This window comes from Argopecten irradians, chromosome 4 (genome assembly GCF_041381155.1).
Source record: "Argopecten irradians isolate NY chromosome 4, Ai_NY, whole genome shotgun sequence".
NCBI classification, from domain to species: Eukaryota; Metazoa; Mollusca; class Bivalvia; order Pectinida; family Pectinidae; genus Argopecten; species Argopecten irradians.
This window is the reverse complement of record NC_091137.1, coordinates 16,730,402-16,747,181: the sequence shown is the minus strand read 5'-3', so window position 1 is coordinate 16,747,181 and position 16,780 is coordinate 16,730,402. Positions and strand designations below refer to the sequence as shown.

The following is a 16,780-nucleotide window of genomic DNA, read 5'->3' as shown; positions in this document are numbered from 1 at the left end:
TGACTGATAATGTCAACATGGAACACAAGGAGTAAATTACCTGAACATCCAATAAGGATGTTGCTGCTTGCAACATGACGTACGGTTTGTAGGATGAATGACACTGCCGAAACATCTCAAAATCTGAATCATTTGTCATACGGACTTTCAAGGCCGCGTTTTCAGTAGATGATATTGCGGTATTCACTATCGACTTCCATTTACAATTAAAGGGGAATGAACATGACCTGAGGTACGTGTCAAGATATGAGAGTAGCTCGTATCTTTGAAGGACTCCAACGATATCTGGAAGGTATCCTTTGCCACAAGAAGATCCTGGTTGTACTGCTTGTACATTTAAATATGAATACAATCGTGCGGTGAAGATTCGCTTAACTAAAAACGACTGTTCTAAGGATATCAGTTTCTGAAGGAAACGCAACTTTCTTCTGTCAATTTCGGCAGATATACAAAATAATCCAAGCATGGGCTCGATCATGTCCGATCTTGATCGCCGGTGTACACAAAGAATAAGTTTTGCTGCGTAGTGTTGGAAACGAGCTAGTTGTGAAAGATCGCTCACACTCAACTGCACCCAATGTTCGCATCCATAGAGAACAGATGGCAAAACCACTTTTTTGTTCGAATTTGTCTTGACGAGCGGATTAATGAAATTGGATGGGTCAATGCCAATGATCGAGTGGATGGTTCTTCTTCCTTTATCACAAGCCGTGCGAACACGTTCCACGTTGGACATTCCGGCTGATACTAGAGTTCAAAGATGAACTTGAGAACAAGTTATACCTATATCGATAGGACCGAGCATCCAATTGAGGTCGAGCTGGCGAAAGAAATAAACTATGATAAAGTAGATAATTATTGTTCACGGCTAAAACCATTTTTACTACTTCGTTGGCTTGTCTTTTCTTTTTATTATTTATTAAATGACGTTAAACTTGCCTTTGCCCAAATGCTGTATTTTCTCTTTCATCATTTTCTTGGAATTAGTGATATGTTCTAGCTGTCCTCTTTGCTTTTCAGCATGCTAATGTGATACATTAGGTCTTTTGTTAATTGTGACAAGATACGTCCCTCACCTTTGCTGATTTCCATTCACAAGAAAATAAGAAAACTAAAAGAAGTCACTTATCATAATGGTAATGACAAATGGATATTTGTGAGGAGTGAATATGACATCAATGAAGAACCGTTTCAGTACAGACAGTATCATGTTGTTTTATTGTAGGACGCGAACCAAGCTGAGGAATCAAACTAATTGATATATTCTTTTCCTAGAACCTCCCCTGAATCCTGAATCCCATCGCATCTCTGAAAAATTATTTAAATGATAAGAAAATTGATTGCAAAATTAGGCTGATATATGGGCACTTCCGTTTTGCACCTGATGTACTAAAACACCCACTGACAATACACGTATATATTGTAACAACAACACGCAGTCATATTTAATAATTTTAATGTCAAAGAAAATATGACAGGGGAAATATACAACGTTACATAATACTGAAACATATTGATTAACACATTACTAGGGATATATGTAGCATATAATCAACTAGCTTGTCTAATATAAGTCCCGACTACAATTACATCAAATTCATCAAATTCAGGTGGTCGCCCAAACATCGCTTTACATAACACAGCGATTAGTTCGTCTGGAATTAACAAATATAAAGTCGTAATCCGGATAACAATTCCGGATAACTGTTAAAATGAGCTAATATAAGCATTAAGATGTAATTTGTCTGTAAATGATAAAATGTCATTTCGATATACCATTATACATATCTGATACGCTTAAAAGATAAATTATAATACTCACTTTGAGCCATATATAATATTAGATAATATGACATATCAAGATATACTTGTAAATTTTTGTATATATACAATTTGAGACATATGTTGGATTGTATCGGTAGATATTACTTTCTTACGGCTAAGACTGGTCTCACATAGAAATTAGTATAAATCTTGGCACCCCGTATTTTAAAGCCTACTTCAAAGACATGCATTCAAAATTAAGTTTTATCTTTGACAAATTACGTCTTTGTTGTAATTTGGTTTTGATATGTAGGTGTTAAGTTGAACGTCCATTTTAACAAATGTATTACCGTTGTTTATTTTATTGGCCGCCAACAGCTCTTCATTTGGAATACATGATTGTGTGGGTACAGATACCATGATGACAATAAGTATGAGAAACCAAAGGCTCCTAACTTCTTATAAGATATGGTCTTGCAGCCTGATTCTGACGAATACGGTTTTTTATCATAAAGAGCATGACAAAAAGGGGCCATGGCATACGATAGCTTGCAGTTGGATGGGGGTACGTATAGATGGAATGGAAAACGAGAAGTGATTTACATACAATATCGATTAACGTGTCTAACTTCTATAATAATCTTCATCATGTAGGTAAATCAACGTATTGATTGGTGTAAAACATCACAGCTGAATCAATCAAAAATCTATCACAGCTATAGCTCTATCAATGTAACACGGAAGTTTATTGGCCAGTGTCGAGCAGAAAATCAATTTAACAAATTCCATTGGACATAAATGTTAGGGTATCAATGAGTGGCTGATCGGCTTGCAGTTCCGAATGGTGATGGTTCAGCCCTGAGCCAAGGTGTATTACGGCGATATCCATAAGGTCCATTATAGCCATTCACTGGTACAATGCCTTTCATAAACTGTGAATGTCCGTCAACCAGCTCCCGTGAATGACCTTCAAAACAAAATCAATTATACACTTAATATGCATCTATGCAATGAAAATATGATGTTTAACTCAGTATAAAAGGATTGGTTCCGATATTTTAATTCTTTTACAGACATACATGTTTTGAACGTCCATATACTATATTGTGTTATATGTTACTTCTGTTGACAGTTTGTGATAAGAAAAAAGAAACTGTTGTTGTTCATAATTGATGGATATTTCTAAGACTCGGTCCTGTATTGTCTTCACAGGGCCTTGAGAAATTGTTTATAATTTGATGTAACAATCAATGCGAATTGTGTTCTGATCTATCATACTTACGTTCCTTCGTTTCACTGTTGGTAAAACGAAGGGAGGTGACTCTGATAGATCAGGGTGTTCGACTTACAGTTTCTGAGTAATGTATTCAGTGTCGTTTATCATAAAACCTTTTGTACTTATATCTGATTTACCTGCTCCAAAATTATTCCGTAACGATAAATACTGGTAACCGGTTCCTTTATCAGTGAAATCGTCTGCTACGGGTCCCTCTATCGAGCAGCCTGGGGGGTCCTGGAACACACAATAAAGTTTGGTCTCAAATATATAAATAAAGACAATGGGATATTTAACTCAACTCCGAACACTGACAATTCAAGTCTGTTTGCCTTTGACAATATCAATTCACTTGTGTATTTTTTTTTTTTTTTTTTTTTTGAGCTTGCACATTATTTGCCACCGTAATTGTACGCAATAGATTTCATTTTTTAATTAATATCTGTGTCTATCTCTGTGTTTTAATGTATACTTTCATTAGATCTGTAAGATATCTATGGTTGTCTATATTAGACCCATCCATAATGCATCTGTTAGAATGTCCGTAAAGAATAAGGATACTTTTCTTTCGCGTTGTAGAAAGTTTATATTCAGCCAAACTCATTAGACTGACTAATTCCATTTTATTTTTCCAAGATACCTTATTTACTAAATGAGATATCTTATATTCTTATAAGATATCTTATATACTTTATACATGTAAGATATGATATATATTATATACTTTATGAGTTATCTTATATGCTAAATAAGACAAATTATATGTTATATATATATATCATATCATACATTATGAGATATCTTATATATTTTATAAGATATCTTATATAGATATAAGATATCTCATATAAATATAAGATATATAATTATATAAGATATCTTATATTATTCGATTAAATACGGGATAGACCTTGCTCCTTCAATAAACGTTAAATTGGCTTGTCAAATCATACATCAATTTAATTCTTCGCCGAGATAAATATAACATGACCAGAAACCTCCTGTGATCTCTCTGTCGGTGATACCTCTACCTGTGTGACGACATTAATCAATATACAGGATTTACAGTTGTGTAATAACACTAACAGATAGTCACAAATCCAATAAAGAGTTTTATAATATTGATCTCATTCCTCTGTAGACCTCCTATACACACACTTAACAACTCCGAAAATCACATAAAGGTTTTTTTCGAAATTGATTTAGATTTAATGACTTAAACCCCGTGTTTGATAAACGGTAGTCGACTAATAAAATGTCATTATGTCTACGTTAGGCGATAAATAGATATATCTAGTTGTCTGTATTAGGTTGGTTGGTCTTATCATCCAGGGTTATTTAGGGATGGTATCCCCTGTATTCGTGTGGTGTCTTCTTGTATAGTGGAACTATTGCCCTTTTTATAGTGCTATTTCACTGAAGCATGCCACCAAAGACACCACACAACACACCCCACTCGCTCATATTATTCTGGTAACGGGCAAACCAAAAGATCCACCAAACTGCCATTTTTAATACTATGACGTGTCTCGGCAAGGGGACAAAACGTGAGCTTCCTCGTACGGGCGAGTTTCACACTCAACGCAAGGTCAAAGAAAGAGGCGTAGTTAGGCATAATGTTGTGGTATTGTGTACAGACCAGTGACTTGTTCTACTCCTAAGAGGTTCTTCTAACATAGGAGGAAACTAGCGTCACAGATACACATGCATAACGATAGTACGTGAATCTATCCGTGTAGTTTTCCATTTAAAGAACGCTTCATTACAGCAAGGACGTTTATGAGATAAATCCTTGATTACAGAGGAGACATACCGAATTGTGAGAAGTTCGTGTTTCCAATAGCTAATCGAAGGTACCGTTGTTAATGAAATCGGCACCTCGTGTGTTTATCTTGTGAAATAATCGATTTCGGTATTGTGTACATTATATCCAATAACCCATATATCATATAGAGACGAATATAAGTATCCTATTCACAAACTATGTGTACATACCAATCAATGATTTGAAAAGTATTTTACTGATTTTCAATTTTAAGCAAATGATGACTTTTTCATCACTAGGAACAATATTTGGCGACTTTGTGGGATAAATATATCAATATTTATTAAATTTGCTAATTTTTAATGATTTAATATAAAATTAAATATGGAAAACAAAGTATATATTATCTGAACGAACCTTCACTAACGTAGCTTTGAACAGATGGACTATTGTCTATCATAAAACGTCGCACTCTCGGTGCCAGATTAGAGTCTGAATTTTTGTAATTGAACACCTGACAGATAATATATACAATCAATGGGTAATGAATGTTAGTTGATGAAAGTACGTGTATATATTAAATACACATAACATATATATGGACTTCGGTACACATAAGTAGTTGCTGACCACACCGATTTGACCAAAGGCTTCTCTTTTGATAGTCTTCCTTCACAGATAGGAATGTTTTCAAATCACTACCATGTGACCACCATACATTGACCAGCGGATATATATCCACTGTACAGTTAATAGGGTATCCAAGGAAGACATAGTTTAGACATTTGAATTCATCCTGCACTGTTTAGTTTTGCATGATATCAAAGATTAATTCACTAGGTTGGCGAATAATGACCAGTTAATATTAAAGCAATAGCTTTAGCTATCCTGACTGATCGTGACGGGCCTACTAATCACTTGTAACAATTAATATGGAACAGACTATAATTAGTTTTCCATTGTACCCATATACCGACACTTTTCTTTGTTCTTAAAAAAGTGGGTAAACGTAGAACAGGGAGAGCCATCAGTCACATGTACTACACGGGTATTTCTTGGAGCGATGATTCAAACATTCGAATTCTAATCTGATCATCATCATATTATACCGTACCGTATAAGAACCATGTAAACAAGTTTAAACGAGTACGTACATTTACTGTAATGTTACAACACTTTTACATAGGCTGTGGTGTACGTGTAATGTTACAACACTTTTTACATAGGCTGTGGTGTACATGTAATGTTACAACACTTTTACATAGGCTGTGGTGTACGTGTAATGTTACAACACTTTTACATAGGCTGTGATGTACATGTAATGTTACAACACTTTTACATAGGCTGTGATGTACATGTAATGTTACAACACTTTTACATACGCTGTGGTGTACGTGTAATGTTACAACACTTTTACATAGGCTGTGATGTACGTGTAATGTTACAACACTTTTACATAGGCTGTGATGTACATGTAATGTTACAACACTTTTACATAGGCTGTGATGTACATGTAATGTTACAACACTTTTACATAGGCTGTGATGTACAATGTACATGTAATGTTACAACACTTTTACATAGGCTGTGATGTACATGTAATGTTACAACACTTTTACATAGGCTGTGATGTACATGTAATGTTACAACACTTTTACATAGGCTGTGATGTACATGTAATGTTACAACACTTTTACATAGGCTGTGGTGTACATGTAATGTTACAACACTTTTACATAGGCTGTGATGTACATGTAATGTTACAACACTTTTACATAGGCTGTGGTGTACGTGTAATGTTACAACACTTTTACATAGGCTGTGATGTACGTGTAATGTTACAACACTTTTACATAGGCTGTGATGTACATGTAATGTTACAACACTTTTACATAGGCTGTGATGTACATGTAATGTTACAACACTTTTACATAGGCTGTGATGTACGTGTAATGTTACAACACTTTTACATAGGCTGTGATGTACATGTAATGTTACAACACTTTTACATAGGCTGTAATGTACATGTAATGTTACAACACTTTTACATAGGCTGTGATGTACAATGTACATGTAATGTTACAACACTTTTACATAGGCTGTGATGTACATGTAATGTTACAACACTTTTACATAGGCTGTGATGTACATGTAATGTTACAACACTTTTACATAGGCTGTGATGTACAATGTACATGTAATGTTACAACACTTTTACATAGGCTGTGATGTACATGTAATGTTACAACACTTTTACATAGGCTGTGGTGTACATGTAATGTTACAACACTTTTACATAGGCTGTGGTGTACATGTAATATTCCAACACTTTTACATAGGCTGTGATGTACAAAGTGCATGTAATGTTACAACACTTTTACATACGCTGTGATGTACATGTAATGTTACAACACTTTTACATAGGCTGTGATGTACAATGTGCATGTAATGTTACAACACTTTTACATAGGCTGTGGTGTACATGTAATGTTACAACACTTTTACATAGGCTGTGGTGTACATGTAATGTTACAACACTTTTACATAGGCTGTGGTGTACATGTAATGTTACAACACTTTTACATAGGCTGTGGTGTACATGTAATGTTACAACACTTTTACATAGGCTGTGGTGTACATGTAATGTTACAACACTTTTACATAGGCTGTGGTGTACATGTAATGTTACAACACGTTTACATAGGCTGTGGTGTACATGTAATGTTACAACACTTTTACATAGGCTGTGATGTACAATGTGCATGTAATGTTACAACACTTTTACATAGGCTGTGATGTACATGTAATGTTACAACACTTTTACATACGCTGTGATGTACATGTAATGTTACAACGCTTTTACATAGGCTGTCATGTACAATGTGCATGTAATGTTACAACACTTTTACATAGGCTGTGGTGTACAATGTGCATGTAATGTTACAACACTTTTACATACGCTGCGATGTACATGTAATGTTACAACACTTTTACATAGGCTGTGATGTACATGTAATGTTACAACACTTTTACATACGCTGTGATGTGCATGTAATGTTACAACACTTTTACATAGGCTGTGGTGTACAATGTACATGTAATGTTACAACACTTTTACATAGGCTGTGGTGTACGTGTAATGTTACAACACTTTTACATAGGTTGTGGTGTACGTGTAATGTTACAACACTTTTACATAGGCTGTGGTGTACGTGTAATGTTACAACACTTTTACATAGGCTGTGATGTACAATGTACGTGTAATGTTACAACACTTTTACATAGGCTGTGATGTACAATGTACATGTAATGTTACAACACTTTAACATAGGCTGTGATGTACAATGTACATGTAATGTTACAACACTTTTACATAGGCTGTGATGTACAATGTACATGTAATGTTACAACACTTTTACATAGGCTGTGGTGTACGTGTAATGTTACAACACTTTTACATAGGCTGTGATGTACAATGTACGTGTAATGTTACAACACTTTTACATACGCTGTGATGTACATGTAATGTTACAACACTTTTACATAGGCTGTGATGTACAATGTACATGTAATGTTACAACACTTTTACATAGGCTGTGGTGTACGTGTAATGTTATTACACTTTTACATACGCTGTGATGTACAATGTGCATGTAATGTTACGACACTTTTACATAGGCTGTGGTGTACATGTAATGTTACAACACTTTTACATAGGCTGTGGTGTACATGTAATGTTACAACACTTTTACATACGCTGTGATGTACATGTAATGTTACAACACTTTTACATAGGCTGTGATGTACAATGTACATGTAATGTTACAACACTTTTATATAGGCTGTGATGTACAATGTGCATGTAATGTTACGACACTTGTACATACGCTGTGATGTACATGTAATGTTACAACACTTTTACATACGCTGTGATGTACATGTAATGTTACAACACTTTTACATAGGCTGTGATGTACAATGTGCATGTAATGTTACAACACTTTTACATACGCTGTGATGTATGTGTAATGTTACAACACTTTTACATAGGCTGTGGTGTACGTGTAATGTTACAACACTTTTACAAAGGCTGTGATGTACAATGTGCATGTAATGTTACAACACTTTTACATACGCTGTGATGTACGTGTAATGTTACAACACTTTTACATAGGCTGTGGTGTACGTGTAATGTTACAACACTTTTACATAGGCTGTGATGTACATGTAATGTTACAACACTTTTACATAGGCTGTGGTGTACGTGTAATGTTACAACACTTTTACATAGGCTGTGATGTACATGTAATGTTACAACACTTTTACATAGGCTGTGGTGTACGTGTAATGTTACAACACTTTTACATAGGCTGTGGTGTACGTGTAATGTTACAACACTTTTACATACGCTGTGATGTACGTGTAATGTTACAACACTTTTACATAGGCTGTGATGTACGTGTAATATTACAACACTTTTACATACGCTGTGATGTACATGTAATATTCCAACACTTTTACATAGGCTGTGATGTACAATGTACATGTAATGTTACAACACTTTTACATAGGCTGTGATGTACATGTAATGTTACAACACTTTTACATACGCTGTGGTGTACAATGTACATGTAATGTTACAACACTTTTACATAGGCTAGGCTATCTTTATCAGTATTATTTAATAACACACTGTTAATCCTATTCACTATGTAGACTTAGCCGTTAATTCATCTATATTCACGCAGATAGGTACATTAAGTTTCGAATTACCCTATTTTGTCATTACATTTCACACAACAAATACGCAATTCTTGTTAAGTAATTGAAGATTTATCTTGATAAAAATGTCATTTCGAAAATTTATCTCGAAATCTGTCGGGAAACACAGTTACATATACGATTTGTTCACGAGAAAGTTCAATATTGATTTGACTAGTCTTTATATAATGATCGAATGACTGAGAGCTTCTGGAAGTAGGTCCACTGTCTACACAACTCAGGTGACTGTCAAAGAAATAATGACAAACATTGACATTAGCACTCACATTGAAATCTGACAGGTTAGATTTAAATTGTATGGAATTGAAATTCCCAGATGATATTTCATTTTAAGTGTGTATTGTTTGTGTCTAGGCACATATGATCTCAGACTTATCACGAAACCTAGGTAAAGCAAAATTTATTTTCCACAACATCAAAATGCTTGTTTAGTTTTTTTTATTATTATATATATATTGTTTAAATAATCCTGACAAATAATACACAAAAGAGTTTCGGCCATTCATTTCACAATAGCTATTGTGTTTAGGTGGGAAGACCGACTTGGATTTTTTGTTTCGGGAGACAACAGTAGTAGTTCTATACTAATATAACGCAGAATAAAAGTATTCTCGTACACTGATACAGGCCATCTCTGTGTCCTTACTGTCATGAAATGGAAAAAAAAGATATAAACGTGCATTGCTTAAAATTTGACATAAAATGATATAAGCATGCGTTTTTTTTTTGTTTTTTTTTGTTTTGTTTTTTGTTTTTTGTTCAAAAAGACCTTTAATATGATATCACTCCGATTTGTAATAGCGTTTAAATAGTTAAAAAGACACAAGAGTAGAATTATAGATAACTTTGTGAAAGTTGAACATCAACCAAGTTCCCATAGTAAATGTGTACTGTGTTACGGACCGGATACAAGGTCTAGTTAATAAATCATGATGGATTCCAATTAACAGGCACTATATAGTGTTGTACATTCCAGATCGATTACCAGTAACCTTGGCCCAACAGAGTGAGATTACACTGTGGAATTAACCCGGAATTACCGCATCTTACACTCGGTAAGTTTCACACGAGATTCGTTTTCGAGTAACAGAAAGTAAGTGGAATTCTCTCTGCTGAAGGGATACAACTAATATCACAAACAATATTATACTATACAATCACAGAAAAAATGCACATATACAGCAGCGCCACAACTACTGAATATTCATGAATGCAACCTTATTAAAGATCTCTATCTTTCTGTCGATGATTTACATTTTGGTTTTATTGTTATATGTAGACTGCATGTATGTGTACATATGGGATCTATGGATAGTTAGGAATAAAATAATACATAATATAGCAATGTTTAAAGATGCTCCACAGCTAACAAATGGTATTTTTTCACTATCAAAAACAGGAGCAGACGATTTAGTATTTTTGTTCTGTTACAAAAGTTACTTGCTTTACACCATTACCACCATTGAAAAGTTTGAGCTTCTAATTTTACTTCAACTTAAAAACATGAAAAACAATTAATTGCATCCCGAAAAAATTCCGTGGCATGAAATGAAGTACTGATTGAACATGCACCAAAGGCGAAATAAATTATTTTATATTATTTTTTGTGTTAATTGGGCATATGTATACATGATTAAACACAAATTATTGTTCGAATGATGAATATAATTTATGCTCTGTCGGCGGTGGAGCATCTTTGATGTTTCTTATTGTAATAAATGTTGGTACATGTAGGGTTAAGTTAATGTAATTATAAAGTCGTCCAACAGTCAATCATTATATAATATAATAGAGTTAAGTTTTTAATGGGGTCTCCTAATTTAGCAAAGAGCACGTGCATATTTGTACATACATTATACATGCATTTCTAAGAGTATGCGAGAACTTAAATGGTAAAATTTCAAAAACTCATTGTACAGTATACAAAACATTGTATAGTAACGTTTTGTATAGGTTATAGGCTATATATCTTATTCTATCTTACAAATGTTATTTTCGCTTTAGGAAACCCAATATCAGCATGTAACAAGTGAAAGTTGAAGCCATGATTTTTTTCAAGTCTCCAGTTCTCAAATTACTAAACATTAACTACGAAAACGCTTTGTACAATTTTTGCTTAGTTGTGGAGCACACCTAGGTAAATGGAACCCATACGTACCTGTTTGGTGAGAGCTAATGTCTTCTGAACTCCTTGGAACTCGAAGTAGGGATCTACGTGTCGGTCCTTCTGGGAGTTGTAGGGAGGTATAACTGGCCCCAGTTTGGGGTTCGTCTTGGAATAGTCCGAGGAGATACTGCTGGTAGCATTACAGTCCAAAATAAATCCCTTTTCCTTTTCCAATAGTTCCTCTGGGGGTGGGGTCGCCGGGGTGCGGTATATTTTATTATGACGCCCCTTTTGGCTAGTCCTTGGGCGTTCGGATTCTGGGCTCGGCATATTGGGCGCTGAAATCCGTACGTTATATTTACTAGCTATCCAGATTTCCTATCGTAGAATCACGTCAGTAGTTTGGTAGATGTAAGCTGTAGATACTGAAGTTGTCCTCTATAATTATCCACAAGACGAATTGTTTTGATACCATATATCCTATAGGTCTACTCTATTTCACCAGACACCTATATCGTCAACGCAGTTCCGCTCAACTGCTTTAGTTGCTAAGTTAGGAATTGTAAAGCATTAAATTATTTCAAAGCCGCATATAATACACACACACTCAGGTATATAGATTATCTCGCAGTCCTTTAAATGCCTATGTATTTATATGTTAAGCAGGTTTAGGTCAGAACTTATGTAGAACTCTTTTGTGTCTCAGGGTTCAAAGAGCCGTGTTGCTAATCACGTGATTCCCCGTGTATGTAATTCAATTAGCTGATATTGGACTAGGATGAGATATTATGGCAGTCGGTTAGGCTCATGTTTTAACAGAATAGATTATCGATAGGTCCGATCGCAAAAATAAACATGCATGCCGTACACATATCAGCTTACTAATTGTTCAGCTTTTAGCCGAAGACAGTAACAGGTTTCCGTGCATTTTCTATAACATGTAAAACACGTGTATTAGTCGTACGGCTCAGCGGTTAGCGGATTCCTTAATTAGATCGGCCTGGTGCTCCTTTTTCACGGCCTTCTCATAATTGCATACATATTTCAAATAAGACAATATAGAATAAGAAATATTTTATGAATATTGATAGATCTACGTGTGTTATAAAGATCTTGATCATAAGTTGCAATCCAATTTTGCCTGAATTAGCTGAATGATAGTGACTGATCATCAGAAAGAGCATATATATGCATTAGGTGCATGATGTAGTCATCGGGAGCTCTGAATCGAGACGAGGGGTCCCAAACACATGTATATTTCCTTTTCTACACATGTATGTGCCCACGGACACCAATTTTGTGGTATTCGTATGCACATTTACGTCATGATGTAATTATAAGTTTATTCGTTAAATTGTGTGGGTTGCATAGGAGCCGTCAGATGAAGTCGATGCTTTTATCCATTTATGCATTTATTTGAATTTGATTTTCTTTGTATTAATTTGAAAACATCACATCTGTCCCCGATTATTGTCATGCTTGGGTGTTTATTTCCAATTGAGGTATGGTTTTGAAATTTTCAGAGCTCGTGATAAGGTATTTGGAATGTCAGAGCTCGAGATAAGGTATACGTATTGGAAATACCAGAGCTCGAGATAACGAAGTGTGACTATAGATGTCAATGGCTGTACCGATCCGTATTCATAATGACATTGTAGGTGTATTGGACAAGTTGACGATATATATTGTTACCGACACGTATTTTTATGGCTATGTTTATCCTAGGCCTCCATACATAATAAGGGTATTTACAATGTATATACCCGATTGTCGACGTCACACTCAACGCCGGGAATTGAATAAAGGTATTGATTACTTAGTTGTCATTGCACGTAGGTATAATGTTATACTAGGTACAGGTAGAACTCACCTGTTAGTCATACCTGTACACAGTCGTGGTAATCAAAGTGGTGTAGAACGCTATCACAGCTTATATCGTGACAGCCGATTAATTGTTTTATATTGAGACATGTCACAAAACTGTCGTGTTTCAAGCGATCATTAATTTAACGCTGTTTGATTTTATATCCTGCCCTCTGTAAAATATATACGGCCCATCTCCCACGAAGAACATGCCATTATTTTATATCGAACCATGAGCTTAAAGGATTGTTAGTATGCGTATAGATACATTGTATTTAGTACACGTATAGCTATCCACTCAACTCGGATGACATGAAAATATTCACCAGACGAGAATAAGAAATGTGTTGGGACGAAGATATTTTTTACTTATTCATACTCATGCTTTTTGGGCCATTGACTTCATGTCTAAATTTCTGATATGAGGTACGAAGCTAACCAGACGTGAACATACAGATCAATATTAATAAAATACACGTGTGAACATTTTTATGCAATGTAAAACTTCCTTCTAACATACTGTTTGCATTAACATACATTGTAGGTCTTCCTGGATCTTCTGTAATTCACCTATATATACAATATACACTATAAAAACAATGTCATGTTAAAGTTGTATGGTCTATCACTTTCGCTCTTTTTGTCATAGTAAAAACTGTTTAAGTGTTATACACATTTTTCTCCGTCTGTCCGAGGTTTAAACTTTCTACTTTTACCACTTTTTATTAAGTTGCAGCACTTGAAGTATTTTAATTATAGAAGTGAAAAAATCTTTTTAACGTGTACACGTAAAAAATAGGCTCGAAAGATGCCGAATCATTCCGAACTCTTTCGAACATCGTCGCGACAATCATCAAGGTACATGTCCATATTCAAATGTCGAATGTTAAAACGACATATCGTTACAGTGAAAATTACAAGAAATACAACTTTAATGTATATGCAATGATGACAATTATATATTATTAATAATATATGTTTACAGACAACCTTGTATGTAACGCCCACCCAAGTGATAATTAAAATACAGTATAATCTTTATAGCCAAATGACCGTTATACACATGGCAAATTGTGATGTGTTGAAACTGATCGGAACCATGATGACGTGGTCTTTAGCAGATAAACTTTTTACAGAGGTGAATGTTAACTTATGCAGGTTTAAACTGTATTTGAATACATGTATAACTATATAGCTGTCCACCCCTTACAAATCCCCACCCCTTACTGTTTGTAAGGGGTGTAACCTTAGTATTTGATTGTGTGTTATTTGACAGTATCTATGTTTCACACTTTCTCTTTTAAATACTTCATCTTCATCCCACATGTTAGATCCGGTACTCAAACACCATACCTGATTTTTAACAGAAAGCGTTGAATAGACTTCCTTTTTTTGGAAAGTTCGTGAATACTTGTTGTACTAGCCAGAATATAAAGTTAACATCATTTTCTTTTGATGGTAGCTTTACATACAACTTTGTTTCCACACTCGGAATCCCGATTAAAATCTGATTAGAATTGAAGAATGGCTGCATATCAGATTTGTAAAAAGTTAAATCTGTGTATGTTTAAAGATTATGATTATATGTGGTTTAGTTTATTTAGAAAAGGTTTGCTATGTTTGGACTTTAAGAAGGCTTTACGAATCCGTAACATGTCGTGGCTTGATCCCTTTCAGTAACAATAAGATACTTATATAGGCCTAATTCAGGACATTCACTCTGACACAAGTTTAATGAAATATTACCATTAACTTTTTTTCTCCGTTGTATTTTATTTTGTGTGTAATTATGATATTGTCTATTAAATCTTTTCTATGACAAATAATAAGCTTTCCAGTCTTGTGTGTTTTACATTTACAAAAATTCAACAATGATAAATAATACTGACTGAATAACCAAAGGAGCGAACCGAAAGTTAACCGAGTGAAAATGTCTACCATAGGTTACTACTGAAAAAAATACTAATAAAATTAATAATAAAGATTACTAATGAAAAAGGTTACTAATATATAGTTACTAACATAGATCACTAATGAAAATATGGTTATTAATATAAATAATAAAATAGGTTACTAATAAAAATGGTTACTAATATAATAACTAACATAGTTTACCAATGAGAAAGGTTATGAACATAACTTAAAGACAATAATATCTCGTGTAAAGACCTGGAGTTTAGTAATATTGTCGTATGTCCGTGTTTCACTTTGTTTTCTTGATAATTTTTTTTCTTTTGTGTAATCTATGTATAATTATGTCTAATTCAAAAACTTACATTGCTGCAAAAGATGCAATAGAATAGTCATGTCTTATCAATACAGCGTTGTAGTTATTTCTAACGAAAGCACAAACCCCAAAATGAAAACAAAATGAAACAAGCTGATAATGAGGAACTAGCCAATGGCTGATTTGTACAGGTAAAATATTCAAGAGGATAAACGGAAAAAGTTTTAAAACATTATCTAGCTAGTTTGACAAACGCTGCAGAATCAATATCACAGACAAAGTAATTTTATACGAGGAAATACATTTATAATTTATATGTAATAAATCATCTTATCATCCAAGCCCGCTATTAGGAATGTTGTCCTTTATCTAGATCTGGTAAATGCCTAGATAAAATACTATAGTTGAGTTGGAGTTATTCCCCCTCGTCCATATAACTAGTAGGGCCCAATACCCCAATCTCTCCCAGGATGCATTGTGGTGAATGTGCGGACCGCAATGAACTTTGGGAGAGATTGCCAATGCCCCAATAAAGTAACCAAAGTTAAAAGTAATTCTAATATTCTGTTTACAAAAGCTATTAAAACAAATACATAGGTAATTCTGATGTTCAGTTATGAAACTAAATTTAAAGGTTATTTTAATCTTCTATATACTCAAGTTATGAAACAAATTTAACAATATTTCTGAAGAATGGTAGCCAATTGCAACCCACTGGTCCTCTAACTTGTCCAGTTACTAATAATGCGAAAAAACAAAAATGATTTTGACACCATTCCCTACACATATCCAAACCTACGCATGTTCATGTCAAAGTAATTAGTTCTTTTCGGACTATGGCTATATAACGTGCCGCATTTCGATTGTTCCCTGAACAATAATTAACGCATAGGTTCAAGAGAGGTTGATGAAGTCAAAGGGAAACCAATATAATGTTGAGGATGGTAGCAGAAACAGAAAAGAAATACTTTCATCTCAACGGAACAAAATGGCTGT

At 34.3% G+C, this 16,780-nt stretch overlaps 1 protein-coding gene across 1 annotated transcript; it reads right to left on the bottom strand.

The window, feature by feature from the left end:
- Positions 1 to 1,439: 1,439 nt before the first annotated feature.
- Positions 1,440 to 12,332, bottom strand: LOC138320783 (sperm microtubule associated protein 1-like). Its single transcript, XM_069263996.1, has 3 exons — positions 11,746 to 12,332; positions 3,178 to 3,277; positions 1,440 to 2,731 (listed from the first exon to the last, which is right to left on the bottom strand). Exons 1-3 carry the CDS (start codon positions 12,022 to 12,024, stop codon positions 2,574 to 2,576), a joined length of 537 nt encoding a protein of 178 aa, XP_069120097.1. The 5' UTR covers positions 12,025 to 12,332; the 3' UTR covers positions 1,440 to 2,573.
- Positions 12,333 to 16,780: the final 4,448 nt, after the last annotated feature.